General features: G+C 57.6%; 13 protein-coding genes across 13 annotated transcripts; 9 read left to right on the top strand and 4 right to left on the bottom strand.

Moving 5' to 3' along the window:
* Positions 1-361: 361 nt before the first annotated feature.
* Positions 362-1360, top strand: J3D65DRAFT_310749 (uncharacterized protein). The gene has a single exon (XM_066795267.1). It carries the CDS (start codon positions 587-589, stop codon positions 1193-1195), a length of 609 nt encoding a protein of 202 aa, XP_066657366.1. The 5' UTR covers positions 362-586; the 3' UTR covers positions 1196-1360.
* A 550-nt stretch (positions 1361-1910) lies between these two features.
* On the bottom strand, positions 1911-3963 carry J3D65DRAFT_310765 (uncharacterized protein). The gene is made up of 2 exons (XM_066795268.1): positions 3706-3963; positions 1911-3648 (listed from the first exon to the last, which is right to left on the bottom strand). The coding sequence occupies exons 1-2, from the start codon at positions 3769-3771 to the stop codon at positions 1957-1959; spliced, it is 1758 nt and encodes a 585-aa protein (XP_066657365.1). The 5' UTR covers positions 3772-3963; the 3' UTR covers positions 1911-1956.
* Positions 3964-5270: 1307 nt separating this feature from the next.
* Positions 5271-6513, top strand: J3D65DRAFT_310645 (uncharacterized protein). The gene is made up of 2 exons (XM_066795266.1): positions 5271-6194; positions 6246-6513. The coding sequence occupies exons 1-2, from the start codon at positions 5493-5495 to the stop codon at positions 6276-6278; spliced, it is 735 nt and encodes a 244-aa protein (XP_066657364.1). The 5' UTR covers positions 5271-5492; the 3' UTR covers positions 6279-6513.
* A 1196-nt stretch (positions 6514-7709) lies between these two features.
* On the bottom strand, positions 7710-9013 carry J3D65DRAFT_620741 (uncharacterized protein). Its single transcript, XM_066799890.1, has 2 exons — positions 8505-9013; positions 7710-8432 (listed from the first exon to the last, which is right to left on the bottom strand). The coding sequence occupies exons 1-2, from the start codon at positions 8918-8920 to the stop codon at positions 7874-7876; spliced, it is 975 nt and encodes a 324-aa protein (XP_066657363.1). The 5' UTR covers positions 8921-9013; the 3' UTR covers positions 7710-7873.
* On the top strand, positions 9004-10109 carry J3D65DRAFT_620739 (uncharacterized protein). The gene has a single exon (XM_066799889.1). It carries the CDS (start codon positions 9028-9030, stop codon positions 9679-9681), a length of 654 nt encoding a protein of 217 aa, XP_066657362.1. The 5' UTR covers positions 9004-9027; the 3' UTR covers positions 9682-10109.
* A 2326-nt stretch (positions 10110-12435) lies between these two features.
* J3D65DRAFT_310641 (uncharacterized protein) lies at positions 12436-13239 on the top strand. Its single transcript, XM_066795265.1, has one exon. The coding sequence runs from the start codon at positions 12576-12578 to the stop codon at positions 13200-13202; it is 627 nt and encodes a 208-aa protein (XP_066657361.1). The 5' UTR covers positions 12436-12575; the 3' UTR covers positions 13203-13239.
* A 387-nt stretch (positions 13240-13626) lies between these two features.
* Positions 13627-14115, top strand: J3D65DRAFT_676147 (uncharacterized protein). Its single transcript, XM_066803603.1, has one exon. It carries the CDS (start codon positions 13683-13685, stop codon positions 14067-14069), a length of 387 nt encoding a protein of 128 aa, XP_066657360.1. The 5' UTR covers positions 13627-13682; the 3' UTR covers positions 14070-14115.
* A 554-nt stretch (positions 14116-14669) lies between these two features.
* J3D65DRAFT_310521 (uncharacterized protein) lies at positions 14670-15729 on the top strand. The gene has a single exon (XM_066795262.1). The coding sequence runs from the start codon at positions 14832-14834 to the stop codon at positions 15483-15485; it is 654 nt and encodes a 217-aa protein (XP_066657359.1). The 5' UTR covers positions 14670-14831; the 3' UTR covers positions 15486-15729.
* Positions 15730-16198: 469 nt separating this feature from the next.
* J3D65DRAFT_620733 (uncharacterized protein) lies at positions 16199-17236 on the bottom strand. Its single transcript, XM_066799888.1, has one exon. The coding sequence runs from the start codon at positions 17036-17038 to the stop codon at positions 16517-16519; it is 522 nt and encodes a 173-aa protein (XP_066657358.1). The 5' UTR covers positions 17039-17236; the 3' UTR covers positions 16199-16516.
* J3D65DRAFT_310565 (uncharacterized protein) lies at positions 17053-18367 on the bottom strand. The gene is made up of 3 exons (XM_066795263.1): positions 18198-18367; positions 17713-18139; positions 17053-17569 (listed from the first exon to the last, which is right to left on the bottom strand). Exons 2-3 carry the CDS (start codon positions 18065-18067, stop codon positions 17142-17144), a joined length of 783 nt encoding a protein of 260 aa, XP_066657357.1. The 5' UTR covers positions 18068-18139; positions 18198-18367; the 3' UTR covers positions 17053-17141.
* Positions 18368-19021: 654 nt separating this feature from the next.
* On the top strand, positions 19022-19798 carry J3D65DRAFT_310589 (uncharacterized protein). The gene has a single exon (XM_066795264.1). The coding sequence runs from the start codon at positions 19115-19117 to the stop codon at positions 19679-19681; it is 567 nt and encodes a 188-aa protein (XP_066657356.1). The 5' UTR covers positions 19022-19114; the 3' UTR covers positions 19682-19798.
* Positions 19799-19967: 169 nt separating this feature from the next.
* On the top strand, positions 19968-21573 carry J3D65DRAFT_620723 (uncharacterized protein). Its single transcript, XM_066799887.1, has 3 exons — positions 19968-20067; positions 20122-20627; positions 20687-21573. The coding sequence occupies exons 2-3, from the start codon at positions 20306-20308 to the stop codon at positions 21358-21360; spliced, it is 996 nt and encodes a 331-aa protein (XP_066657355.1). The 5' UTR covers positions 19968-20067; positions 20122-20305; the 3' UTR covers positions 21361-21573.
* A 1311-nt stretch (positions 21574-22884) lies between these two features.
* J3D65DRAFT_310021 (uncharacterized protein) lies at positions 22885-25744 on the top strand. Its single transcript, XM_066795259.1, has one exon. The coding sequence runs from the start codon at positions 23107-23109 to the stop codon at positions 25438-25440; it is 2334 nt and encodes a 777-aa protein (XP_066657354.1). The 5' UTR covers positions 22885-23106; the 3' UTR covers positions 25441-25744.
* The last annotated feature ends 1867 nt before the right edge of the window (positions 25745-27611 follow it).

Raw genomic sequence — 27611 nt, 5'->3', positions numbered from 1 at the left:
CGTTGAGCTTGGCGGGACGGTTAGGGATGCCGGAAGGAGACTCGATCTTCGTCCAGTTAGCATTTCTCGCATCTTGCTTGTTGTCGCGCCAGTAGTCTCCAGCCATGACATGAAGGGGCCTGTTCGAGGACAACATAGTGACAGAAGGTGACAGAAGGTTGGTAAAGGGGTTGATAAATTGAGAGACTTGTTTAAGGATGATATAGTGACAGAAGGTGACAGAAGGTTGATAACGGGGTTGATAAATTAGGAGACTTGTTTAAGGACGACATAGTAATAGAAGGTGACACAAGGTTGATAAAGGGGTTGATAAATTGGGAGACTTGTTTGAGGATGACATGGTGACAGAAGGTGACAGAAGAGTAAAGGGGTTGATAAATTGGGACAAGTGGCCGTCGCAGCTGTAAGCGCGCGCGGCCCTAGGAGAGGCAGACTCGTGGAGTGAAAATTGAAGAAGGCAGGGCGAGGCAGGAGGGAGGAAGAAATGACGGTGGTGAGACGCGTTTCGAGCTTTGATGCTGGCGGCGACCCATGAGGGCCCCTCTCCCCGCCGGCGGGCAGATCCGATGTTTCGGAACATGACGTCATGACCCGAAGACCTGAGTCCGCTACACCCCAGACATCTCTCAACTCGCACGTCCCGCCCAAGAGCTGCAGGCCGCTGCCCTCTCCGCCCTCTCTGCTGCTGCAGCAGCGCCCAAGACGCCAACACGACGAACAAGACACGCGACGCCAACAACGCCGCCGCCGCCGCGTCCGTCACGCAAGCGACGCCTCATCAACGCAGACGAGGAGCCGCTATCCCGCCAAAAAAAAAAGAAAAAAAAAAGCCATTCGCCGTGTACGCCGCCGTCTCTTCTTCGGCGAGCAGTCGCCCAACAGCAGCGCGCAGCAGGGCGAGGAGCAGGAGCAGCAGCAGGTGCAAAGGCGCCTTGACTGTGCAGCCGAGCGGGGCGCCACGCTGGCAGCCGCCGTGCAAAGCTCGACAGACCCAAAACATGCACCACACCAAGCAGGCCCCATCATATCTTTGTCGATGTCGTCCGTGGCGACGCGCGACGCCGACGCATGGCAACGAACGAGACAACAAGGAGGAGGGAAGGCGGCGGCGGCGGCGGCGGTGACAGGCTCCTCTCTGGCCCCGGCTTCAGGGCGTCTGGTGAAGTGCAGGCGGCGACATGGTGTAGGGAGGTGACTGTCGGCTGCACGCGGCAGGCCGACGGGTGAGGGCTGCGGCGGTGGTAGATGGAGGTTCGCGGGGGCTCGTGGTCGGTGGATCGGGTGCCTGTGTGGGCGTGTGGACGTCATCGACCTTGAGATGAGCAGCTGGTGGGCTTCAATCCCATATCGTGGTCCGAGTTGCGCGACGGTGGCTGCGGCATGCTTGAACGACGGGAGGCAGAGGAGTGGACGTGTCGTGGATGGAGAGGGAGCTGCTACTTGGACGCGCCGCTGAGAGCAACACGCTGCAGAGAAGTCCGGACGGGGGCCCAGTCTCCTCCTCCTCTCATCTCATCTTCGCCCGATGAAGCCCTCCCTCGTCCGACAGACACATTTTTCCCGTTCGTTGCCCAACAAGCGAGAGCAAAAGGGCCTCGGAGCCGCCACCCACCCAGTCTTTGCGAGTCGCGGACGAGCTGAGTACAGTAGTAACAAAGGCTGCTTACTTACACGGGAGAGAGAGGTTTGCGGGTGCGCTCAAGCTCGTCAGAGACTTCTTCTTCTTCTTCAATATGTACGGCTGTGCTGTGCTGCTGCAGCGAGCCCCCCCTGCGATGCAGCAGTTTCCGGGCCCATGAGGATTTCACAACGCCACGGGACGTCCTCAACTGCAACTGACCACTCAAGGCACGCGCACAGCTGACGAGCACGCACTGCAAGACGTTTCATTCCTTTCCTTTTCCATGAGCAAGCAAGCAACCAAGTTTCTCCCCTTAGCGCGAAGCAGCCAGGCAGCTAGTCAGTTTGACTCTTAGTTTCAAACGCCTTCTCTATCCTTTGAGCTACCGCACGCGCCTCGTCCCGCATACGCTGTAGCTCTGTCCGTCTCTTGTGCTGAGCAGACTCCGCTTCCCCAAGTGAGCGCCGGGCGTCTTGGTGGACTTTGCTGGCCAAACCGAAAACGCGTTGAAGGATTGATTTTTGCTGCTCAAGAGTGATGATGGCCTTTGACATTTCTGCAATCTCCTCTTCTCGGTCTCGAATTGCTTTTTCCAGGCTGTTACGAAGCGTGTCGTCTTCGCTGTGCGCAATGCCGGAGCCGAGCTGGGAGAGAGCACACTTTCTCCACTTTGCATCCTCTTTCAGTTGAGCGAGGGTGGGTATGGCCATGGCGCGCTGGCAGGCCAAAGCCAAAGTCCTTGTCGTCTCTTCCGCTGCGCGTTCAAACGAGCGAATTTTCTTCAGGTGCCTCCCCGATGCCTCATACTGCTCCACTTCGTTGCCCAAGTCCGCCGACGACGGCGCGCGCGGAATGATGACGTCTGTCCTTTCTTTGGAAACGCCCGCATCAAGAGCGCTCTTGAATAGGAAGCGCCATAGGCCAGCATCGACGTCTTGGCAGTTGAGGTTGCTGAATTGCATGGCTCGAAGGCAGTTGACAAGCATGTAGATGCCGCAATCATCTGGCCCCTTCTGCTGGGGCGCATCCTGACACTTGCGCAGCTGCCATGAGTCTCCATCTTTGATGCCAATCGATGCGAGCAATGCTTGACCGCAAGCCTCGAAGACGTTTGCGTCCTCTTCGTCATCCCTCGTTGAATCAACCAGTGTCGCTTGTCGCCGCAACATGTCCATTATTACCAGGACCCAGTGCTGGCGGGGTGCCACATGGAGCGGAATGAGAACGACCTCGCACATTTTTGGCACGGTGAATGAGTTGGTCTGACCCCAATCACGCCAGCCTTCAGCCGTCCTGGGCGGCGAGACAGGTTCAACGACGCGTGCTCTGTTGCCGGCGTTGACGCACGAGAGAATCATCCAGATTGCAGTGTGTCCAAGCCAATTCGACCCGCTGAGTTGTTCCAGAGCCCGCTGTGTTTCACCTCGCCCAAAAGCCTGGTGGTTTTCATCTTGCTCCAAAGCTCGCTGGGTTTCATCTTGCTCCAAAGGCCGCTGGGTTTCATCTTGCTCCTTGTCCTCGACTGTGTTCCGGCTTAGGGGGGTTAGGAACTCGCCCATGTCAAAGTTGAAGGTTTCGTCCTCTGTTATAGGGAAGGTTGATGCGTCCGCGGAGTCAATGTCGCTAGCGTCAGAAACGGCGTCATCATTCAGAGGTAAGCCGATGGTGTTTCGGCCATGTTCGACATCTTCAGGAGATTCTTCTCGAAGCCCGCCATGTTTCGAAGGCGAGCCATCGCTGGCGGTGGACAGTGTAGACGGATGGCCATGTTTGCTTGAACAAGGTTTAAGCTTGGCAGACCGATTACTCAAAGCGGTATTCTCAACGACGGCAGGGGATCCGGAGAGTTTTTCGGAGATGGTAAGACGGGGGGGCGTGTTGGGATGCGAAGGGCGGTTACGAAAAGAAGGCGAGCCGTTAAAGCCCAGGGGAGATTCCTCAGTGATTGACAGTTTTCGACGCTTCGGCGAGTCATGATTCGGACTAGAAGACGGCGACCTTGATGGAGAAGCTGACATGTGAGGATGCTGCTTGGTATGTGAGAACGGTTTTGAAACATGGATGAGGAAAAGAGATGTAGGTACCTTATGTCTGCCTCCTTCTACTGCGAGGCTCTGTCGATACGTTTGACTGGAAAGCCAACAATGCATCCTTTATGTCCTGCGGCGCCCAGTCGCGCGTTGTAGAAACTCCCGACCTGCCTGTCTTGTTTCTTCTCGTGTCTCGAGCCCTTTTGATAGCTGATATAGCCGTATCGCGGCCGACGCGTGAGCCTTTTGAAGCGGCAAATTTGTTTAGCGCTTCGAGAAAGTCGTGGGAGCGAAGGACCGTGGCGGAAAAGATGTCTTGAAGCTCGTCCAGCGTCAGTTGCCAAGGGCCATCGGTGAGGTGCCGCACCAGCCGCTTGGTGCGCCCAAATGTTGCTTCGGCGATGCATACGACATTGTACGAGTCGCTGTCAAGGTAGTTGTCGATTCTCAGGTTGTTGCGCTTGAAATCTGCGCGCGTGTCATCGAACAGAGTGAGGAAGTCCCTCAGAACCTCAGAGGTCGACTTGTATGCTGCTGCTTATGGGCACGCGTCTCACAGTTGCTGCAACTTAGCGCCGAGGTCTGCGGGCAGAGGCGCCATGGAGAAGGATTTGTCCGCAGAGAGCAGGCATTGCGCGTCGAGGAGAGGAGAATATGTGGTGTTGAGGTGAGAACGACAGCGGGGGGTGGGTGTGGTGTTATGGTGAGGACGCAGGGCGGCGGGCAGGTACTCCCTTGCGGCCCTTAGTCATCACCAGAAGTCCGGACTACCGTGCCGTAAGCGACCGACCTGAGTCCCTGCCCGCCTCTGGTTGCATCATGGTTCTTGCAATGCTTGATGAGTTCATCGAACAATGCACTGCACGCATCGCTCTCTACTTTTCTACGGCCTGCAAGCCAAAGCGTCACGTCTTCCTCAACCGCAGTAACCATTTACACGCCGTCGTACCCACAAACCTAGGTCGGTCGCCCCCGAAGCAAGCCCTGGTCAGCCGCCAGCCCTCTCCACCGCAATCTATCTGCCCTCGTCGTTTTCCATTCTATCTGCTCGCCATTGGCTTTCAGCTTCGCGCGACGCCGACGTCTACGTCTCCCTCTCCAAAAGCCTCCAAGCCAACGCGTCGAGCGCGTTCGCTACCTTCTTGCTCTCTCTTCACCATTGAAACCACGCCTCCACCAGCCTGCGGTCGCTTACATGACCGTGTCTCGGAATGCCCTCAGCTCAAGCATGCCCATGTCGATACTGCCTCGATTCCACATCAAGAGACAAGGAGGAAGTGGAGGTGAGAACGGGAGGGAAGCCAAGAGACACGACCATGGGAAGCCGAGAGACATGAGCGAAGAGGCGAGCACGGGAAGCCGAGAGAAGGGCATCATGCCACCAGCCAACCAGATAAGGCAATTGGAGGAAGCGAGGGTAACAAGGGTGAGCAGGACGCGGAGACTGGGATCATCGTTCCAGTCGGAAGCATTGATATGGATGTAGACGGGATGCTATCAGTTGGCTGTTAGAACTGATATTTCGCAAACTAGCAGGCCGCTTGGTGGGCGAATCGGGCATCCAGCGGTTCGCCCTCTGCCTCCCACCTGTCCTTGATTCTCCACACTCATACCCGCCGACATTGCAACCGCGATACATGCCCGGCCCCACCCGAATCGCCTAGTCCTCCCCACTCTTCGGATTCGCTCCCACCTCAGTCCCCACGCCATCACGAGGCCATGACGCAAACCTGCTGAATCTCATCAGCCTATAACAGCCAGCAGCAAGCCCGAGGATGGCGTGGTCAGCCTGCGGCGCCGAGCGCATGCGTTGCCTGCAACTCGTGTGGTTGTAGTCGACCATGGTGCCGCGAAACGTGTGGAGAAGGACCAGGGACTTCGAACATGGTGCTGGCTCGTCGCTGTTAATTCAGTCGGAGACGGTGGCGGGTCTTTGTTGTACAAATGTCGACGACGCCTTGAACAAGGCTGCGGTGGGTGCAAGGATTGTGTCGAGGGAATCAAAGGGCAAGATGAACGTGAGGTGCAAAAGGTGCGACGAGAGAGCAGCGCTCAGTGTCAGCAGTTGGCGCAAAGGGCTCATCCTGCGTGGTCTCTACAGCCAGCTTACTCGCTGCTTCTCCCGTCGTCGTTCAAGAGACGCCGGCACCGATGCAGCGCAGAGGACGGCTGAACCCACAGCTTTCACCAGCAGCAGGGCAAGTTCCTTTCTGCACCCATCTGCCTCCACTCGATGCCATGCTGATTCTATCGCCTCATCCCCCTTTGCTCCTCCCCATGACGCATCTCCAAAACTCACTCGGTGGCTCCACCCCAAGCTCCGACGCCGACGGAGAACTGACGCGCGAGCTACGCCACGAGAATACCAAAATCCATGTGAGCAACCTTTCCCGAGTTGTAGCCAAGGCTCCAGGACAAGTAGAAGAAGCGCTTTTCCGGGCCAACTAAACAGAGTCGCGCCCGGTGGAAGCCTAGCAAAGAACATTGTGCAGGATGCACAGTGCGATGAGGATCAGAGCAACACCGAGAGCGAAGAGCAGGAGGTAAGTGAACATGTACAGGCGTCATAGAGAAAGGAAATCTCACAACGACAGAATCAGCCCAGCGACGATGAACGCAGTCAATGACTGAAGAGCCGCCGGCATCCATGATCAATGCATCTGCAGCAGCCAGAGCCAGCACTCAAAAGCCACCGGAGGACAGGACGGATCAAACTGCATCGCGTCTAGGACAGGGACACGGACAAGAATTAGAAGATATCAGTCATACAGGGGCCGCGGGGAAAGGATCACTGCAGCCAGCCCTTAACACCGGCCTTCAACAGATGTCAGCCACAGCTCAGCACGCTTGGCCATGACCAAACAGCGCATCTTCCAGCGTTCAACTTTACATCATGTCGTTTGATCGTCAAGGTCGTTGGTGTTCAGGGCCGGCGAAGCGGCAAATCATGTCTCGGGAATTATGAGATTGTTCCTCGTCAGGGGAGAATCGATGACGGCTTAAAAGATTGACGAAGCCCCCGAGCAACAAACCAGGAGGACTGTTACGATTCTCCCTTCGTCTGACCGTTCCACTCTTTCGTCGTTCATCATCATAATGGCCGCTGCTCTGTCGCCGGCAAAACCATCAGCAGACGCTCCTTTCCCTCGTCGTCAAAATCATGGAAACAAAAGGCCTGACCCGCCAGACCGACGCGGCTTAGCATCATTCCACCGAGCAGCCAGAATCAGTGCGAGAAGGACGCGGAGAATCGTCCAAAACCCGCAACGGGCCCGACGACAGAGGAGAAGGAGAGCATCTCCATCAACTGACTATCCGTCTCGCTGCTCCTCCCACCACACCTATCAAGCAAAGACGAACATCTCATTGCTCCTTCAACGACTCCCCCCTTTGGCCCCAAGACCGCGCCGCAAGCGGACACTATCCGACCTAGATGCGGATCACTTGCCCTCGGGCGAGAACCCAAGCCGCAACGTGCATCGACGCCTTTGGGGTACCAGCAGGGGACACTCAAGCACTAGCGCCTACACCGCTGGCTCTGGTCTGGAGGCGAAATCGACTTCCCCCGGGGAAGAACCGCTGTTGGTGACGCTGACCACGGCACGCAAGCGCATCATGTCCCGGGCCCTCAGTCTCAGTCCCAGTCCCAGCTCGGCGCGTGTGAAGGAGTTGTCGGAGGAGTGAGTAGTCGCTGTGATGATGACGGCAGAGGGAGGGAGAGAGGAAGGCAAAAGACACATGGCTGGCACAGAGGATAGGTCATATCGGCGGATGATTGCCGAATGTGGATGTCCAAGACTTGTATCTTGCGTTCGTTTTCCATCGACCATGTTCCAATGCGGCAGCTGTAGTGCCTTGGGCCGAGAACTTCTTGACCGTCTGAATACTCGCTCTCGTTTGTCTGGGGGCTGGTATGTGCCTTGATCGCTTCGGCCGGCGCAGCGGCATTTTGCGCAGAACTTCCGAGGACCTAGGTGTCAGTGAATTCAGCATGTAACTACCTGCCCGCGGGCTCGGGTTCTGGGTCGGGCGCGACAGCGAAAGGTTTGATTTATTCTAGCCATTTGACTGCGTGCATCAACCACACCCGCCCGTGTCATTTCGCAGCTCCCGCGGCTCACGCTCGCCACTTTTGGACTGTTCCTCCATGCCTGGCCCTGTCTAAAGCCCTGTTGTGTCTCGAGCCGTAGATGGAGTTGAACCCGTTGGCAAGCCGGTATTCTCATTCGGCTCTAGGAAGTCGTCCCAGCCGCCACTGTATCGGTGACCCGGGAGTGACCCTCCTGTGGTGTCTGTCGGTGACGACGTCGGCTGCTGCGACTGACTGAGCCTTGTTTTGGCGCATGCGACGTAGCTTCTTGAGTGCGCCGGCCTCCGAGCCCGCCTGGAATAGGGGGGAATTGGGTTGAAACGATGTGGCAGGCACAGGGTGAACAGTGGTCATGTCTGAACCATACTGTTGGTCGGCGTCACGGGCTCGACCACTGTTGACAAGGGCGTTTGTACCCTTGGGATCCTCCACATTCTCTTGGTCCGTGTTGTCCCGTTCCTCCACAGTCCCTTGGTCCATGCTTGAGCTGGGTGATGTGCCCTGGCCAGCTGTATTTTCCCCGTCCCCGCCTTCTTCCTCCGCAGTCTCTTGGTCCGAGTTTGAGCTGCTGGGAGATCTGTCGTGGCCATGTTCCTCCACACCCTCCTTAACTCTTGAGCTTTTGTCGTCCGCGTCGCAAACGGGAAATCGAACGGCTCGCCTTTGCACACGACTGCGCTTTTCCTGGGGCCTGTGGGCAAAATGACGTCAGCATGCATGTTCGGCCGTTTGCTTTTAGATGGCACGTGCAGGACCGACGAACCTTGTCGTGCTCCTCCACTCATCAAGGAGAGAAGCGGTTGCGTCCTTTTTGGGGACCCACGACGGCTCGTATGTCGCACCCGTCGCTTGTTCCGAAGACCATTCTACGAGGAAGTGGTGTGCTGTTTCGCGGATGATGCGATTTGCGGGCCAGTAGTAAGGAACATGGTGGTAGACCCGCTCGCTGCCTGCCTTGTGCCGACGCCAGTCGCTGACCAATTTGTCGCTGGTGACTGAGTCCATTGGCTCCCACGACGGGAGCCAGTCGCCCTCCCATTGTAGTAGGTACTCATCATCATGTTCGTCGAGGATGCGCACGACGGGCCATTCGCGGCTGGTGTCAGACAGCTCGTGAGAGGTCTCGCGTTTGCGTTTGGGTTTGCGTTTGGCGGACGGAGTAGTGTTGAGGCGAGCCATGATCTCAGCGGTGGTCGTCAATGGGTCCGGGTGGGTGTTGGTTTGGGTGTTGTTTGTTCCCGCAGGTCCAGTCGTCTGGGTGCCCGAAAGACGCGCGCAGTCACGTGATGACGCGACACCCCCGGGCCGCTCCATTCCGCCTCCGTCTCCGCCTCCGCCTCCCGTCTCCCGTCTCCTCCTGTCCTCACCATCCAACCTCCATCTTGACTTCATTCATTCATTCGTCTTCCCTCGCCCGCTTCTTTGCGCCTCTACCAGCCGCTCTGCAGTCATGTCGCCGCAATCCCTCGTTTTCGCAACCCGCCAATCCATTTTGCGCCTCAAAAAAGCAGCTGGCCAAGGACGAAGACGACAACAATGAAGATCCTCCGCCGCAGTCGCGCACAACATGCCGCCCGCACTTCCAGGACGAGCCCTTGAAAAATCAGCCGGCCAAGGACGAAGACGGGCACCTCGCCATCTTCATCCTCAGCATTCATCATCCTCTGCAGTCGCGCACAACATGCTGCCCGCACTTTCCAAGGACAAGGCCTCAAAAAAGCAGCCGGCCAAGAACGAAGACGACGACGATGAAGATCTCCGCCGCAGTCGCGCACAACATGCCGCCCGCACTTTCCGAGGACGGGGCCTCAAAAAAGCAGCCGGCCAAGGATGAAGACGAGACGATGAAGACGCCGCAGTCGCACACAACATGCCGCCCGCACTTACCGAGGACGAGGCCTCGAAAAGCAGCCGGCCAAGGACGAAGACGACGACGATGAAGATCTCCGCCGCAGTCGCGCACAACATGCCGCCCGCACTTTCCGAGGACGGGGCCTCAAAAAAGCAGCCGGCCAAGGATGAAGACGAGACGATGAAGACGCCGCAGTCGCACACAACATGCCGCCCGCACTTACCGAGGACGAGGCCTCGAAAAGCAGCCGGCCAAGGACGATGAAGACGTTGATGAAGGTCGCTGTAGAGCAGGTCCTCAACCACTTAAGATGGCAACATAAAATACGAGATCATGAAGGCGGGTTTTCCCAAGTTTGAGGACAGGACATGGGGGCTTGAATGTCGTCGCCACTTTCTAAGGATGATGCCTCAAACAAGTAGCCGGCTAAGGATGAAGATGTTAATAAAGTTTATAGAGCGCCCGCTAGGGCCCTACGTGCTTGCTCACCTGCTGGGGGCCTATGTGCTCACAGACGGCCTACGCGCTCACTAGGGGCGCGTTTGCTAGGGGCCTGTATGCTTGCCGCCGGGGGCCCACGCGCCGGCGGCCTGTGTGCTCGCCGCCGGTGGCCTACATGCTTGCCGCCGGCGGCCTGTTTACTCGCCGCCGGCGGCCTCCATGCTTGCCGCCGGGGCCATGTATGCTCGCCGCCGGGGCCTACCTATGTGCTCGCTGCTAGGGGCCTATATACTCACCACTCTCATGTCCGTCATGGCACATTGACGACAATTTCTGTTAGGTTATTACAGGGAAATCTTTTGCATTGACATTTTAGACGGCAGCATGCAGACGCCGCGCTATCAGTGCCCCTTGACTGCTCCAAGCGCCGTGCGTCCAACTGAAGCCGTGACTGCGCTGACAGCCAGTTGCTGTGCTACTACCATGATTCTCTGGGCCGTTTGAAGATGAAATTGTAGAGCCGGTGTATTACTCCGGCGGCTGTGTCATTGCAATGGTCACAAGTCCCCGTTGCACTTCTCGCTTTGAATTTCGAGGCCTACGATAACAAAACTCGCCCTCTCGCCATGTCTGACCTTAACGAGTCGACTACGCCTCGGATACCGTGTTTGAGTTCACCTCAAGTAGAACAACACAAGCCTCGCTGTTTCTCCGACGCATCTCACAGCCAACAGCAGGCGCACCTTCATACAACTACCTAGAAGCAGAGCTCAAGCAGACATCCCGGCACGTGCTTCTCTCGTCCGTGGCTGCTCACCCACGCCGTCCCACGACGCTGCACTGAGGACGGGGCTGGAGCCTGTGATAGATACGGGGTACAAGCCGCGGACGTGATGGGTGAAAGACAAGGAAGGCAGTGGCAGAGACAACAAGGCAGACAAGCGAGCGAGGGTGCATCTGCGTCGCAAAGGCCAGCCGGCAGCGGCAGCGGCAGCGGCAGCGAGCGGCCTCCGAAAGACGTCAGACGGTACTGAATTAGGTGCAAGGTGGATGACGAGGATCTGGCAGAGCGTCGCACTGGATTTGGAATTGCCTGAGGATCGGGTTGACACGGGCGGCGAGAGGAATGGTGCAGGTGTAGGTGTGCGGCCTCTTCTTCCTTTTGTTCAAGAACTAAGGAGAAGCAACCAGCCTGTGGACTGATAGCCACTTGCCAGCTTCTCCCCGGCCTTGGTTTACAGCTCAGTCGTCATGCCACAATGCTTGGAGACGATGGTGGCTTCGTTATACCGTCCGGAGACAAGCTTGTACTCGGTTTCATTAGGCGCGCCGGGAGTCGACCAGGATGGTTCAAGCCGAGCGGCACGCCAAACAGAGCCCATGGATACGAATGCGAATCCGTGGATTTTATGTGGCCAACCGATTGGCAAAGGGTCGAAAGAAGAGGCTTGCAAATGGATTGGATGGGTGGCTGGTAAACGGGATAGGGGTGCCTGGTGAGGGCGAGGGGTATTGTTGAAGAGCGGACTGTCAGGTGATGCTGGACAGAATGGGGACGTGGGGCCAGGATGAGGAGCATTTGTACAGGAGCCGTAGAAGAAGAGGAAGAGTGTTTAATAGGACCGGGACAAGTCCTAAGTAGCCCATGTCATTAGCAAGAAGCAGCACGGGTGGGAATGGGTCTTACTTGTTTGCTACAGCTATGAAAGTGAGTCTGTCCGTGGGTGTAAGGCTCCGGGATGACATGGCGAGAGTGCGCATCTGTAGCCAACGAGAAGGGTATGACGATGAGGGAGAAGGAAGAGGAGGAGGATTGTTTGTTCTCGTCGCCGTCCAGCAAGAGAGGAGCGAGAGAAGGAGACGTGGGAGACGAAGAAGGAGAGGAAAGCCAAGGGTTGATGATGCATTCTTTGCTCGCGCCGGAAGACGTCCGTGGAGATACGATGCAGAACGACACCCGCTACCCACACCATGACCGGCGCTCTTTTCACCACACCGCTCTCAGTCGCAACCCAGCCCGCAAACCCATGCCACCGTCGGTCCTGTCGATCAATACCCGCCCGCCGCGTCACAAGGAGATGAACGAGAAGCAGACTGGGCGAGAAGACTGGCCAAGCGTCAGGTCCCTCCGCGTCTGGCGCGTCTCGTCGCGTCCGCCTCCCGTCCGTCATTTCTGGCTTCCGTTATCCATTGGGTCAAAGCGGACGGCATCCTGCAGCCAGCCAGCCTCCAGTCCTTACCAGACGCCAGCCACGGCTTAGCACGAGCGGCCGCCGTGGCCAGGCGGCGCACCCTTTCAGCATCCAGTCCGGACCACTTTTTACATCACTTCCGGTCGTTTGTTCGTCCGGGCCAGGTCGTCGGCGTTAGCGTTGACATTGGGAGCGGCAAAGCGGCGGAACATGTCTTGGGTTTCGGGAGCTGAGATTGATTGTTCGTCAGGGGGAGACGACGACCTACACCGACCGACGGCGTAGAAGAGAGTGACGAACTGACGTCCCTCTTCCTCTGGCTGTCTTTACGCGTTCGTCGTTCCTCGTCATGGCCGCTCCAGTGCCACCAGAAGTATCGGCGGGCGCGCTCGGAATCCGTCCTTCTCGTCAAAATACTCCACTGTCGCCAGAAGCATCGGATGCGTTCGAAGCTGGTCCTCCTTCTCCTCGTCAAATCCATGAAAACAAAGACTCGATCCGCCAAGCTGGAGAGGACGAGCATCCCACCGGGCAGCCAACATCACCACGAGAACGCTGCAAAGAAGCGCTCCAAACCGACAGGGTCGACGGCAAAAGAGGAGAGCATCACGGTCGACCGGCCCCGGCCGCCCCCACCACACCCATCAATCAAACACGAGTAGATCCAACGACTCCTCTGCCTCCTTTGGCGCCGAAACCGCGCCGCAAGCGGACGCTATCTGACCTGGATGTGGATGAGCCCTCCAACCGCAATGTACGACGACGTCTTTGGGACTGCCGCGGACGACTCTCTAGAGCTGCCGCCCTTACTGCTGGCTCTGACCCGGAGCAACCGCCTCACTCCTGGGAAGAAGGGCTGCTGGTGACAGCGACGGCGGCACGCAGGCACGTCTACCGAGCACCCAGTCCTAGTCCCAGCCCGAGCCAGAGCCTGTCCCGATATCGCCGCCGTGTCTTGATGCGTGTGAAGGAGTGAGTGCCGGTCGTTGCGAGGAGGACGGAAGGCATAACATCGGCGGACGTTGTCTGGATGTTGGTGCGAGACCATGGTCAATCAAGGAGGTGTGCTGTGCAGCATGGCATGGCGGGTGGACGGCTAGGGTCTGCGCGGTCGGTCGAGTATGGAGGCGGCACAAAGACGATGGAGTCGCTGGAGTCGATGGATGCATGGCGATGGAAGATGTGCCCGGGTAGAAACGAGATGAGGGCGGGTCGGGCCGGCGGGTCGGCGAATTGCGAGGATGGATGACTCAGCCGGCGGACCTCCATCGGCCAATATTCCAACACCACCACAAGAATCCAAGGAGATTGAAATGGAAGCCAGTACAGAGAGATTCTTTTTTTTTTTTTTTTTTTTTTGGCGTGTTGAAATGCTGCTGCCCCATTCCATGCTTGGTTCTTTGGAATCAAAAAGTGTTCCGCCAGTCAGTCCTCCCTCCTCCCTACATCCGCCAACATGTCCAAGACCGAGCTTCACGTCGATGCGGACAAACGAGGCGCCGCCGACGGCACTACCAGTCTAGACACGGGCGATGCGCAGAGTCAGACCAGCTACGAGCCGCAGCTCCGTATCTCTCCCGCCGCCAATGTCGCAAGCTACGACCATCCGGGTGCAAACAACGACGCTCTTTCGCTCCGGGCCGAAAAGGCATCCTCTGCGCATCGCACCAAGGCCAGAAGGACCACCGACGCGGGCCTCAACCACCTCCAGGACGTCAAGTGCTCGCCTAGGCAGGTCAAAGTGAGCGTCCACGCGTTGCTCCTGGCCGTCCTTGTTGTCCTCATTCTCGCATTGTTGCTTTCCTTCTTCTCTACTCTTCCACTGCGCGTTTGTCTTTTTTGAGCAGACGGCGACTTGTTTGCAAGAAAGAAAAAGAACATTCAGTCCACTACCTAGATAAACGCATGTACCGAGCTCCACCTAGGCGCTTCGAGGAATACAATCATGGATGTCTTTGAGTCTTGCTTCCTTTGTTTGCCTTGCAGTTCCATTCGCTCTTCTGCTGCCAACAACGCCTGGCTCAGGTCCTCGACGTCGTCGTCAACGTCGTCGAATGCCTGCAGCGTGCTCCACAACTCCCGCGCTTCGCCCGTCGCCAGCGGCGCGCTGAACATGGCGTCTGGCCGTTGCAGCCGCGGCGGCACCCTCTGGCTGACGGCCACTCGGACCACGCAGGCCACGGTGGCGAGACATCAGATCCTGGCCCATCCTCGCCGTCGCTGCCGTCGCTGCCGCTGCTGTGGTGTTTGCTGTGGCTCGATTGACGGCCATGGCGGATGAAGAGGCCAGCGGGCAGGTATGACGTCAAGATTGTTGATATGAGTACCGTACAGTCTGGCCGTGGACCAACACTGATGCAGATACCAGCAGAAAACACGTCTACTTGACCCGCTACTCAATCTACTCCTCTAGGTATTCGGACAAGGACAGAGAGTTGCGACGGAGAAGTAAAACTCTATTTTTCCCTTTGATATTCTTCTTCTCTTCGCTTCTTCCAATGGAATCAAGTGGACCGACCGACAGCTGCGACAACGGAATGGAAGCCAGTCAGTCAGCCAGCCAGTCACTTCAGGTCCAGCACGTCTTGTACAAATACTCGAAGCCATGCCCGTCCGTCTTCTTCTTCTTCTCCTTCTTCTTCAAGTCAACCAACGCAACGGATACGGCGAATCCAAGATGCCGTCTTCATCTCCACCTTCGCCATCACCTCAGCCATCACTCGGCCCCATCAACACGACCCATGACGACGACACCGCCAGCACCACCAAAGACGACCACCGCCATCGCATCTACTGGTACACGCCCGGCGTCGACGCCAACGGCACGCCCTGCCGCTCCCGCCGCGTCTCCGCCAACGCCGTCACGCCCGCCATCCGCCAGTTTTCCGTCGCAAACTACCGCCGCAAGCACGACTGCTCGCCGCCGCCGGTGGAATCGCGACAGCCACAGCGGAGGCCACAGCGGACCCCGGAACAAGAACCGCACCCGGGCATTGGCACAGAGCTCGCTCGCGCCACGGCCACGGCCACAGCCACGGCCACGGCCTGGCTGCACCAAGCCGGCATGTGGTGCTGCGTCGCCGCCGTCGAAGCGACACGCCGGTGCCGCCGGCAGCCGCGCCTAGCGCTCATAGTCGCTGTGCTGTTTGCCCTGTGGTGGTGGTGGTGGGCCAGCTCCAACTCTACCTCCGACTCGCCGCCCGCCGCCAGCGTCTACTGCGCCGCGTGTTGGTGTCCTTGTGTTCGGTGTCGTGTGTAACAACACCAAGCAGCTCGCTGTTGTCGGCCCAACAAGTTTGTTGAGAGATGGAGGTTAGGGAGGCCTGTGCGGTGACGCAGTGGTGATTGGCGTGGTTCAGTGGGTGGTTCAGTGGTTCAGTAGTTAGGCGCGTCTTCGCGCGCGCTCAGCTAGACAAGACAATAACTGAGCTCTCCCGCGATTTTTTTTCCGCTCTTCTTGAGCAAACCGACGTCTCTGAGTCGGCTCCTGCTCGCCGTAGGTATCCCTTCGCCGCTGGCGTCGTCTCGCTGCATCACTTTCACTGTTTTTGATGATTCTCGACCTTTCGCGACCGACCGTCTGTGATGCACTCACCTGACACCACTGCTTCTGGGCACCACTAAGCGTGCAAAACCTGACCGCTTCCTGTCTATGGATCGTCATTATCAGCCGGCTGATCCCGTCGGCCGCCGGGAGGTTCGCGTGGGGCGCTTGGTCGTCTTCGTAGGCCTGCATCCTACTGCGAAATGTGGCCGGTGTGTGGCGGTGGTCCGTGGGGAAGTAATTGTCGCAGTCAAGATGTCTGGCAATGCGCCAAAAGAAGGGCCCCTACAGTCCCAGGGAAGACTTTCTGAATCATTGCGTAATGATGAGCGTCGGGCGCCTCCATGTGTCCAAATACTCACCCTGAGGATAGAGACTCCCCTATCCACCCTCCTCTCTCTCTCTCTCTCTCTCTCTCTCTCTTTCTCCCTCCCTCCCTCCCTCAACCCACAGCAAACCAGCTTCAGGCGCCATGGTTCAGTGCGAGGGGACGACGCGAGTAGGCGCACAATGCAAGAAGCGGGCCAAAGTTGCCGGTCGATGCCGCTACCACTATCAGGGATCCGACTCTATCGTTCCGACCGTAAGGCGCGCGGCAAAGCTGAAGCCAGCTGTAAGTCAGCTTGATCGATCCCATTTCTTCCCTGGTTCTTCAAGTCTTTGTAATGGCGCTGACTTTTTGAGCAATACACCAGGACGCGCGCGAGACGAACATCGTTGTGGACACCAACGCGGAAGTGCATGCGTCAGAGGGCGACATGTATGCATTTTCCGGGAATGAATCTGAGCAGGACGAGCTTTTCGTGCGTCCTTGGTCGACGTTGCGGCCGCGGGGCGAGACCACGAGCAAGAAAAGCAAAAGCACTGGGAAGGACGACGCCGCGCGGGCGTCCTGTTCCGGCACCTCTCCAGCTCACAAGCTTTCCGAGCCTCTTCAGAGCGACATGAAAAGATGCAGAGAGGGTGATGGAATTCAAATTACCACTCAGCTGCCTCGTTTCGACTGGGGTCCGGGTTCGTTTCAGAACCCGCGGGACATGTCGGCCGCCATCATCAACCAGCTGGAAACCATGTGTGCTGCTGCATGCAATATTCCAACACCAGGTCACACCCAGGACCATGTCGTTCATGCTGTCATCAACATCCAGAGGCGTGCCGTCATCCGGGATGTCTTTGAGTTTGGCGAGATGTTGACAATGTTGATGGAACACGTGGAGTCCAAGGGGGAAGAAGAAGAACTGTAGAGATGCAACGGATACTACGGGCATACAGATTGTAATGAATGGCGAGAAAATGCCGCTTCCACTGTATTTGGTAGCTGTCTTGGTGTTCGGCGAGGGAGGATGCGGACGGCGGGCCAGTCGCGGTTTATTACAACTCCTCCTCCTTCTCCTCCTTCTCCTCCTCCTCCTTCTCCTCCTCCTCCTCCACGTCTTTATCGTTGTTGTTTCGCCCCGCTCCTGTCATATTGTCGTGCTCGACAGCTGGGGCGCGCCCAGCGTCAGGGCCGCTTGCGGTATGCTCGATTTGATTGAAAAGCACGGAAGGAAACAGGGGCGGTTCCGGCGTGGGCAGGCGCGTAATAGCGAGCGAAGGAGGAGGAGGCAGCATGGGGACTTGTTCTTGATCCTCCTCATGCTTGGTCGGTGATTGTTGCTCAAGGATTTGGCGCATGATTTCAGGAGTTGGGTCCCTTCGAAACCATGGCCAAAACGGTGAGTGATACGTCTTCGGGTCCGTTCTGATGGCGAGGATCCTCCCCCACTCGTAGAGCTGGTGGATGCAGGACTGCATGGTTGCTTTGTTTGGAGACGCGTCAGGTGGGGATGTCTACAGCGGGTGGTCAGTTGGTATTGACGAGAGCGTCTTGGTTGTACCGTACCTGCGTGATGGAGGTGGCAGACGTGAGATGTGCTTTTTGGGGCGGGCGAAGATGACCGACCCATCATTCCTTTATACGACCAATGGCACGACCCGAGCGTCGTGTCCGCATTGCGAGCCACGCCGGTGTGTAGCTGAAAGGAGTGACCAAGGACATTATGACGGCTGGGAGAGGAAATTCCGGAGATCAATTGACGGGTAGCAACAGAGACGGAGAGCGTTGGGTGAGATATTAGATAGGGGATGGTTGGTCTGTGGAGCGCGTAGCCGGGCGAGTACAGGTGTTGAGATGCGGCAGGGATTGGGGCGGTCGGGGGTTGTACCAACCATCGGCGTGTTTGGTGATACGGCGAATGGCTTGCGCGGCAATACGCCGCGGCGGTTTGTTTCGAAATGCTGCAAGCAGGGGGCGGCATGGACGGTACATGATTGATTGGTGGTGGTGGGACCGGCGGGAATCAGAGTGAAGCGCTTCACCATTCATCGAGCTGCGCGCATGTCGATCAGTAAGGAAAGGGAAAATGTTTTCTTTTCAAGGACCAAAACCTTCTGATATGGGCGGCGAATTCCATCCGACGCGTCCGTCAAAAGCTAACCACATCTTCTCCGCCTCCTCAAGCAGCACGGCGTCGGCCATCTTGCGCAGCGCCGCCAGCGGGCAGCAGTGCAGTATGTTGTTGTTGACGTTGAATCGGAAAGGAAGGGTGGAGGTGACAGGCTGTAGGTCGAGATGCCTGTCCCGCGCGACTTATTCAGGTTGTGTCTGAACAGGCTCCCACCCGCATCTGACTTCTCTCCCGACGAGGCCTTTTCACAATCGGACAGACATGACGAAGACGAGTACACTGCGACTTGATTTAGAGAAACAAGTGCCCACCGACCTACCCTCTCTCCTTGCCGCCGAAAACGCTCCCCAACAAAGACCCTGTGTCAAGCAGGCACCCAGCGCGCACCCATCATGAATGAAAAGACTCCATCGGTCCGTCACGACGTGCGGTATTGGAAATGTTGCGCGAGCGCGGGCAGCGCGACCGAGTGGCGTGGGTCGACGTTGGAGAGATGCGAGGTGGGTGTCGTGGCGTTTGTTTCTTTCGTTTTTCTTTTCCTGCTCTGGGTGGCAGTTCGACTCGTGCTCTGGCGCAGCAGTTTCGGGGCGCCAACCTCGTCGGGTATATAGGTTGACGGCGCGGGAGGGTAGCTGTGTACGAGGCCTGCGCAGCCTGCACGTCGAGGGTTGGCTCCTTTTCCACCAAAGTGTCCGGAAAAGTCTCCCTTGACTCAGGCGGTACGTTTTCCTGGTCGACGAGAGAAATGAATGGGGAGCTGGGCGCGTCTGTGTAGCAGCCACCCTCGACATTTGCTTCCATGTTGACGAGCGGGAGAATTAGACTGCGCAGACTCAGAGCCTGGTTGCATTCTTGTCGCCCCGCGTGGTGGCCGGGCGAGGTGGCGCTTCTGGACGAATGGTTTCAGCTTTCTGGCGCAACAGCAGAACGTCTTTGTCTCACCACCGTGTCCATCCTCAACCCTCAGTCCCTTTCCTATCATCTCCTCCGCCTGCATTCGCCATTCATGGGCATCGAGCAATAGCCAAAAACTTAATGCGCGTTTACTGGCGCTTGAGACCAATGATGCGACGAGCTGCTTCGCGGATGGCCAGGGGATGGACGGGTGCGACGGTCCTAGGCCTAGGCATGTGTGGACTTGAAAAACGGCGCGGGAGCGAGACGTCGCGGAAGAGGAGGAGGAGAAGGAGGAGCCAGGAGGAGGAGGATGACGAGGATGAACAAGAACGATGTGGCACCTGCGGCAGAGCGTTAGTACAGACATCGAGCAGCCCTGGGTTGGAGGCCCTCACAGACGTGTCCGCAACCGTCGACTCAAGCTCCTCCGTATCTCTCAAGGAATTGCAGTCGCTGCGGCGGTACCACAGCCGGCACTCCCAGCGTCTTTGCCCGTGCGTTTGCTCTGGAAGTACGACTCGCGCAACGGCGCACGCGCGTGCAGCTGCAGGTACTGGTAGGCTCTGAGGCGCAGGTCGTGGATGGCGGCCTCAGCTTCGGCATCGGCTGCGGTGTTGTAGGACGGCAGCCGTCATGGCAAGGGAGACGGGAGAATCGACGAGGGTGGCCCGGTGTGGTGTTGGTGGCGCGAGGATCGCTGCAGTAGTGCGGTTACGCCTTTGGCCGTCGACGTTTCGATCCCCAACAGCGCACCATCCCATCGTCCTGCGAGACCTTGCGCGCCGCCTTCAGTTGCCTTTATGTACGGAAGCTTGACCGTACTGCAGGCACCGCTGACCCACCGTGTGCGCAGTGCGACGAGTACAGCTTACAGCATTACGGCTGCATCAACAACGGCAATTGGCCAGACCCGTGTGCGAGGTGCCAAAGCAAAGGCCTCTATGCATCACTATGTAGCCCGAGCAACAACACATTATTGTCAACACTGCGGAAACTGAAGGCTGAAGGAGTTACACGCCTCTTTGCGGACTGCGGACCCCGAAGCGCACTAGAATCTGCTGCTGGAGCTGTTCAACCCCAACCCCACGAGGACGGCCAAATACCGCGCCTGGCTTGATGGCTGGCTATGCGACAAGATGAGCTACATGGCCGCGGACCACGTCGGCTTCGCGCTTCGCTAGTGCTGGAAGGATGATGATGATGATGCTGATATGGTGCATGATGTGGATGAGAGGACGTGTCTGGTCCAAGACTATGCGGGCCGACGACGAAAGGCGTCACGAGACATCTCGTGGTTTGAAAGAGCACCAGCTACCACCCAGTTACTGGGATTTGTGGGAGTTGAGACGAGAGATGCATACCTACCTTGCAGCTGCCCGTCGATGTCGCAGTCGGTCCATGCTGTTTGCAGGAAGAACTCTTTCTCCCTCCCCTACTCCATCTTCAGTCCATCATCGCCCATCTCCGCAAACCGCCGGCGCTCCAAGGATGTCGTCTCCGTCTTCCACCTCTGGTATGACCCACTGCAACTCTCCTGCTCCACTCACCTCAGGCTAACCTCATGTCCGCCAGAAGGCCTCCGTGCCAGTCTGCTGGCCGAACCCTGCGACATGGTGGCCTTCTACAACTCGCGGCAGGACAAGCCGCTGACGCTGCGTCGCAGCCACGAGTCGGTGCGCGCCATCGCCAGCCTGCTGGCACTGCTGGAGGGTCCAGGGCCCACCAGCGGCCGACCAGCGGCCGACCAGAAACGGGGACGTCGCCTTGGGCCGCAATCTCTACGCCTTTGCCCACCGCGCCACCCAGCCGCGGCGCCAGCTGCAGCAACTCGCCGACGAGCTGGGCAGCGTGCGCCGCCTGCAGCAGCAACACCGACAGAACAACAACCACACGCCGGAGGGAACCCGTGCCGTTGCCGACAACAACGACTCCGACCTGCTCTGCTGCGGTTGCGTCGTCATCATCGGCATCCCTCCTCGTCTTGGGCTCCATCGCCTTCAGATTTCGGCAGCGCCGCGAGGTCCGCGACCTGTGGTATGAATATCGCTACTCCTAGTCATAGTTCGCCGGCTTGCGCTGGGTACACACACATTGTTGACTTGCAGGGTGTACGGAAAGGAAAGGCTTTCGTTTGTTCCGTCGTGTTGGACATGGACCAGGACCAGGCTGCCCATGTATACCTAGGTACCTACACAGAAAAAGGGCACAAGGTTGCTGGCTGTACTCCTTCTCTGTGTTTGTGGTGACCATGCCTGGGTACGCGCGTCTTTTGGGCTGCCTCCTCGCGCTCGTATGTAGTCTTTTGACTTGAAGAGGGTGTGCAGCAGGGGGCGCGGATTTTGAGGAGTCGCTGTTGGCCGTCTTTCATGGGACGCGATGGCGCTGTCGGCCCGAGGTATGTATGTATGTATGTACGTATGAAGCTGGGAGCCTGTGTAAGGGGCTTAGCTCTGTCTCCCTTCGTCAATGTCGCGAAAAACATGCAGGGGTGCTGAATGCGATGCCGTACGACCCTCCCTGATGAGGGAAAGTTTGCCGGGGGGAACAAAAGGCCCGGTCAACAGCGGCAAAATGTCTGGCCACTCCCTCGACTTCTTCCTCGACAACAACCACTTGCTCGCCATTTGCCTGCCCGCGGTCTGCTACTGGCGGAAGCGTAAGCCCGTGATGGAAGACAGCGCCCGCCCGCCTCCAAGCCCCGCGAGGACCACGCCCACGACGTGCTCTTCAGACCAACCAATCCCATGCAAACCAACTTGGCCAGGTGGAACCGATGGTACGCAGCGAGCTTGGCGGCGCACAGCTCAACGCACCTCTCCCGAAGCACGACCAACCTCGACGGTCGGCCGTTTCGGCCCGCTCGCCGTCGCCGTGGAGCCGCGCGTACAGCTGCACCAGGTCGCCCGCCGCACGTTTGCAACGGACATGGGTGCAAGGGGGACTTTGGGTGTGTCGGCGCCTTTGGCGACGACGCTGGTGCTCCACTCTGGTCTGGTTGGTGGACTACCTAGGATAATATACCCGCCTCCCGTGGCCCTGCCCTCATTGGCGCGAAGGAAATAAAACGCGGGATACTGCAGCATCTATCTTTCACCCTTGTGTATTCCCTGCCCCTTCGTTTCCTTTCCTCGAAAGCGTGTCGCCGAATATTCCGGATGTGCCGCCAAGCAGCCGTCAGGTCAGGCACCAGGTCATTGTCATTGCGCTAGGCCAGGCCCTCTGCCAGCCATCGGCGCGTTCCGAGACACTAACGCTTCCTGGCAGTTTGATCGCTGAGCAGCTGTGGATGGACCCCACCATCTGTTCCCTTGTCCCTTGTCAATCATGATGGTGGTATGTATACTGGAAGCGTGATGCGGTAGCGTGGGTGAGGAGCGTTGGCCGGGGCGCAACGGATTGATGGCGGGCGTGCTGGTCCCGGCTTGGGTGCGGTGGTGGATTTGGTGGCATGGGGTGGAAATGCGAGCGAGAGCAGTGGAACATCTGCAAAGGCTGCCAAGATGAGTTGGTTGTGAGGGCGTACTTTGGGATGTCGTTCTGCTTCACGGTCGCATCGCGCAGCCTACGGTCGCGCGTTTCACGGTCGCGCGTTGCGTGCCCGAAGAAGCACCTGGCAGCGCAACCAGGCCAAATAACCACACGACTGCGTAGTAGCCGGGCGACCCAAGGACGACACAAGTGATTTTGCGACTGGTAGGAAAGAATTTGGATGTCATGATGTGGTGCATAATGTTCTTGTGGGGAGGCAGGTAGATGTATTTGTGTCGTGACTCGACACAAGTTCCGTTCGTGGAACTTGTGTCAGAATTGTGTGCACAAACTAGGATTAGCGGCTTCGCGCCCTCACAACTACCAGTCCGCCACTGCCGACTTCTATAATCCATCTCACTCTTTGCTTTGAATCGTGCCACTTGTCGGACAACCAACCAGTCACAAACACCACCACTCGCCTCCCGCCGTTTTGTTTTCTCTCTGCGTCTGCTCTCTATTCAATGGTCAAGACGCAGCAACTTGCTATAATCGATAGCACCAGTGCTCCCAACAGCCTTGAGCAAGACCTTCGCGAGTTCGAGCAAACCACCACTGTACCATCGATCAACACTCTTCATGCATTTTCCGCCATCTGCCAGCGTTATGGGTTGATGAAGAAGACCTTATGGCTCAAGCTTAGTGACGGCCACCGCAAGCTGGTTGCCACTGCTGAGGCTTGCTTTGGTGAGAACGCATCCCGGATTACACTCATTGAGAAGTCACCGTGGGGTGTTTCACTTTCGCAGTTAGCCCAAGAGTGGAGTCTTGAGTTTGTCTTTTCACGGCGCACGGTCATTGAGCTTGCTGCTATTGCTCACCACCCTCTGCCTTTTGCAACCTGGGTGGATGCTATTAACAAGTCCCGTGGTAAACGTCAATCAGGAACCCTGGCCAAGAAGGGAGTGTGCTTTGACACATCCCTAACACCATACGACATTCAAGAGGCGAGAACCATTCTGAAAGTCGGAAAGATGGCGCCGAAGACGCGTGAGCAGGCCAGTCCCTCTCCACGAGCGAGAAGGCCCCTCGACAGCAATTCGCTGGCACACGCCCCATCGCCAGCCAAACGCCCCAAGACTGAGGGCGCGCCTCTGTCGACCGTTTCCAGAACAATCAATCCCATAGATGGCAGCCAAGATGCAGCTTTCCAGCCCGAGTCGAGCGCTGTAAAACTGCACACTGAAGGCGACGAACAGGCTGGACATGACAAGGAACAGGGCGTACAACCTGCGACGGTCGAAGGAGAGACGCACCCCATGGACCAGGACTTTGACTTTAACTCTGGTCTGCTTGGGGAAGACGGAACTGCCGCCATGCCGACAGAGGTGGGCCGTCATGAGCCGCACAGCGAGTCCATCATCTCAGAGGACGAATTTGACTTTGCCAACGAGGAACTTCAATCTGTTAAGCAATCCAGCAAGATGCCGACCCCTGCCATTACTCTATTCGGCGCTGGACCAACAAGACCGAACAGCTCTCAGCCATTTGCTCCCTTTTCACTCTCGCACGAAGGCAAGTCTGGCTTTAGTCCATCTCGACTGCCTCGTCATCGCTCCACGTCGTCCATATTTTTCGAATCCCGCGCCACTCGGCTTTCTGCTTCTCGTCCGCCCGTTCAACCCCCCGAACGGATCAACTCCACGTTTCAGCTCAGCCCGTCTCAAACGCGTGCGCATCCGTCTACCCCGATTTCTTCTTCCTCGCGCCACAACCTAGAAAAGGACCCAGAAAAAGATGCCAACTCCATGTACCAGCCAGACGCGTCCCGTTTCCAGGATGGCAAACGTCTTTCGGACAATGAGGTCTGGCAAGTCTTGGGCATGTTCAAAGGCCTGGGGTGCAGATTTCTAGCCATATCGCCCCCCGACGATGATGATTGGGACAAGTGGAGCAGTGTGCAGTCGAGACCTTTTAGCTCCGACAAGAAGGCCCGTATGGTTGTGGCTCCTCTCTGCCGGCGCAATCACTGGATTCTCTTTAGCCTACATGTCGAGACGGGACAGGTCGACTTTTTTGATTCTGTGCGTTCAAAGGACACACCCTACTCGCACATTGGTCGTGCCATCCTTCGAGCTTGTGGCACAAGTAGTGGCCAGGACACTTTTGCCGCTTCCGACTGTCCCCAGCAACAGGGTTCTACCGATTGCGGTGTTTTCATCTTGGCCGAGTGCTTCTACCTCCTGGCCCAGAGAACACTTCCCAAGGAGATTGACGCAAAGGTCTGGCGCCGGATCTTGCAATTTGCTTTGACAGAAGAAGAATCAATCGACATCGCCGCACTGGTGCCCCAGGTTCAAGACTCAGACGCAATTCTAGCCACCGAGTTGATCTCCTGGTATCAAAAGGCGAAAAAGGCCCTCCAGTTAGTGGTAGAGCATGAGAATACCGCATTTGAAGCAAGCGCCATTATCAGCCAAATTTACACCATGGCCAGAAAGCACGCCGAGTCACCCGACGACGACTACGACGACGCTGGAAAGCTCGAGAAAGAGCGCATCGCCATGCGCGAGGATCTTCTACAGCAGCTGGCCGACCTTTCGCCCGAGCAAGATGACGCCAACGACATCAGGGCCGTGCAGGCGCTTAGCGAGTCAATTGCGCTGAGGAAGCAGAAGCTTAAGGACATTACAGACGAGAGGGCCAAACACGCGAAACAGGCCTGTCGGATTGAACGGCTCAGCCAGGCCGTGCAGGACATGCGATTGAGGCTGGGAATGAAGGGTGCCGAGCTGCGCGGCAAGATTCGTTCCGTCGGCCTGCTCATGGACCAAATTGGCCGGGCGAGCGCGGGTTGAATCAACAAAGTGGTGGCACGAGACGTCGTTGCTGCTACGTACGTCAAGCTGGCCATGTCGTCGGTCGGCCGCATCTACGGTATCGATCCAAGGTACCACACGTCATTACAGAGGATAGAACTACGGGCGCACATTTGCCATTTTTCTCCAAGAGGCACCAACTCGATATCAACATGGCCACCGCATCACGACGTTTTTTCTCAGCCAGGCACCTTGGACGGCGTGTCGCTGCATGTTCTCCCTACTTGCGCGAAGACTCGGCATCGTTGGAGCCACGGGAAGAAAGAAGGTCAGCTGTCATGCCGACTCAAGCAAGCAGAGCTATCTACATTTGAAAGAGGATTGCACTCCGCCATGTCTTTCTTAATGGAGTGGAGTGGCGAGCGCGCCGGGGGGGCCTCTCATGCCTCATTGGCCGCCTTGGGCGTGGGCTTGCGGCTTGCAGTTTGCGAGGCATGACCTTACTTTGGGAGGTGGAGCGCACGCGCATGTTTGTGGCGGTATACAGTAGGGAGGAGAGAAGAAGCATGAATTTAGGCGGCGGGGGTTGCAATTGCTGATCATAGTCGGGCGGTGAAGGGAGTTTAGTGGTTGAGGTGTTGAGTATGCTAGCTACAGCAACTCACTCTACGGTAGCGCCGATTCCTCAACCCTTTCTTTTCTCTCCAGCACCAGCAAGGCTTGGTGTGTGTGCTCTTTCTCTTGTGCCGAATATAAAGAGGCCAACGCGTCGTCCTACTGTCGGTAACAAGATGTGACCTGCATCCCACGCCCCCTTCTCTCTCTCTCTCTCTCTCTCTCTCTCTCTCTCTCTCTCTCTCCCCGTACGCTCCTATGGCCCAGAACGAAGGCTTTCTCACCGTGGGTGGGTTGATCAGGGCACGCTGCCGTGGACGCAGCATGGCGCTGCTACATGGTACATCATGGTCGCTCAATACCTATCCGTATCCCCAGCCGCAGCCACCCCAGTTCCACCCCCAACAGCCTCCTGCCCCACGTATCTCGACAGAGTTCTCTGCCGCCAGCACCCATCCCTAATACCCCAGGCGCATACCTAACAACACCAGCACCGGCACTGGCATCGGCAACGGCACCAAATTGACCACAGTGGCTTGGCCGAAAGGAGTACGTCATCAATGGGACTGGGGCAATGGCATGCACGTCATGACGGGCGACAATGCAAAATCTTGTCAATTCTCTGGCGCAGCGCTGACCTGTGTGATACCTCGTCCGACTCTTAGTCTCTCGTCAAGAGCTCACCTCTTGAGGCGTTTGGGGTCGCAACGCCGCCGATGGTGTCGCCTGCCGCTCCTTGGGCAGCATCTGCAAAATGTCCACCCGCATCGTTGAACAACGGGAGGACATGTGTGTGTGTGTGGGTGGTTTGAGTTTGCCCGCCCGCCGTCAATGCATCTGAAGATGCGTTTCCAAGCCCGTGGCCAATCTACAAGCTTGGGTGGGTAGGCCTTGCGCGCATGCGAGCAGTCCTGGCTCAGGGGGTCGTTTCGGGAAGTCCTCGCGATGTACCAGCTGGAGTGATCGGACGGGCCGAGGATGAGACTTGATCGCACGACACGACCGAGACTGGCGGGTCGAATGTCGGGGGCGACAGACACCAAAGACAGTTGCTGGAAAGCGAATCGGTCGGGCTTGCAAGGCGTTTGGAGTTTTTGGTTTCATGTGCGTGCGTGCGTGCGTGCGGGCGGGTGGGCGGGCGGAGGGGAGAAGAGAACGGCGGCGAGTGGAGAAAGCCACAACCCAAGAGGAGCGAGGGCTGTTAGTGCTGAATGTTGATACAGAGAACGTAGGGGCAGGTGTCAGCGTGTCCGCGCGCGCGCCGGTTGGTTGGTATTACAGGGGGGTGTCCGCGTTAGTGATATCATTGCTGTCCACTCCACTAGTAGAGGACGTGACATGATCCTGGCATCCACCACGTCTTGAAGCGCAACATCTCCCTCCCATTCATAACTCATTTCTTGCCATACACCCCCTTCTTTACGCTGTTGGACGCCATGATAGTCGAGTTCGGTGTGTCATCCACCAAGTCCGCCCAGACGTCACGCAGCTCTGACTTCCTCTTCCTTGGATTGCGTTCAGGCGCGCTGTCCACAATGGCAGCGTGCAATTGGTCGTGGGGCGTGGCATCCACCGCCTGTGTCAGGCTGGGTGAC

This window comes from Phyllosticta citribraziliensis (genome assembly GCF_038025025.1).
Source record: "Phyllosticta citribraziliensis strain CPC 17464 chromosome Unknown J3D65scaffold_4, whole genome shotgun sequence".
NCBI classification, from domain to species: Eukaryota; Fungi; Ascomycota; class Dothideomycetes; order Botryosphaeriales; family Phyllostictaceae; genus Phyllosticta; species Phyllosticta citribraziliensis.
The sequence above is the reverse complement of the archived record's forward strand: the minus strand, read 5'-3'. Positions and strand labels throughout refer to the sequence as shown.

Coding starts and splice junctions, on each gene's coding strand:
- J3D65DRAFT_310589 (XM_066795264.1), top strand. CDS start 19,115: ATGGTTTCAGCTTTCTGGCGCAACAGCAGAACGTCTTTGTCTCACCAC.
- J3D65DRAFT_676147 (XM_066803603.1), top strand. CDS start 13,683: ATGTCCAAGACCGAGCTTCACGTCGATGCGGACAAACGAGGCGCCGCC.
- J3D65DRAFT_620723 (XM_066799887.1), top strand. CDS start 20,306: ATGATGATGATGATGCTGATATGGTGCATGATGTGGATGAGAGGACGT. Junction 20,628..20,686: donor GTCTCCGTCTTCCACCTCTG/GTATGACCCACT, acceptor CATGTCCGCCAG/AAGGCCTCCGTGCCAGTCTG.
- J3D65DRAFT_310021 (XM_066795259.1), top strand. CDS start 23,107: ATGGTCAAGACGCAGCAACTTGCTATAATCGATAGCACCAGTGCTCCC.
- J3D65DRAFT_620739 (XM_066799889.1), top strand. CDS start 9,028: ATGACGCGACACCCCCGGGCCGCTCCATTCCGCCTCCGTCTCCGCCTC.
- J3D65DRAFT_310645 (XM_066795266.1), top strand. CDS start 5,493: ATGGTGCCGCGAAACGTGTGGAGAAGGACCAGGGACTTCGAACATGGT. Junction 6,195..6,245: donor CCGAGAGCGAAGAGCAGGAG/GTAAGTGAACAT, acceptor TCACAACGACAG/AATCAGCCCAGCGACGATGA.
- J3D65DRAFT_310749 (XM_066795267.1), top strand. CDS start 587: ATGACCCGAAGACCTGAGTCCGCTACACCCCAGACATCTCTCAACTCG.
- J3D65DRAFT_310765 (XM_066795268.1), bottom strand. CDS start 3,771: ATGCATTGTTGGCTTTCCAGTCAAACGTATCGACAGAGCCTCGCAGTA. Junction 3,649..3,705: donor TAGAAGGAGGCAGACATAAG/GTACCTACATCT, acceptor CATACCAAGCAG/CATCCTCACATGTCAGCTTC.
- J3D65DRAFT_620733 (XM_066799888.1), bottom strand. CDS start 17,038: ATGCCCGTAGTATCCGTTGCATCTCTACAGTTCTTCTTCTTCCCCCTT.
- J3D65DRAFT_310565 (XM_066795263.1), bottom strand. CDS start 18,067: ATGCCGCCCCCTGCTTGCAGCATTTCGAAACAAACCGCCGCGGCGTAT. Junction 17,570..17,712: donor GTCGTATAAAGGAATGATGG/GTCGGTCATCTT, acceptor CTCCAAACAAAG/CAACCATGCAGTCCTGCATC.
- J3D65DRAFT_310641 (XM_066795265.1), top strand. CDS start 12,576: ATGGCCGCTCCAGTGCCACCAGAAGTATCGGCGGGCGCGCTCGGAATC.
- J3D65DRAFT_620741 (XM_066799890.1), bottom strand. CDS start 8,920: ATGGCTCGCCTCAACACTACTCCGTCCGCCAAACGCAAACCCAAACGC. Junction 8,433..8,504: donor GAGTGGAGGAGCACGACAAG/GTTCGTCGGTCC, acceptor TTTTGCCCACAG/GCCCCAGGAAAAGCGCAGTC.
- J3D65DRAFT_310521 (XM_066795262.1), top strand. CDS start 14,832: ATGCCCGTCCGTCTTCTTCTTCTTCTCCTTCTTCTTCAAGTCAACCAA.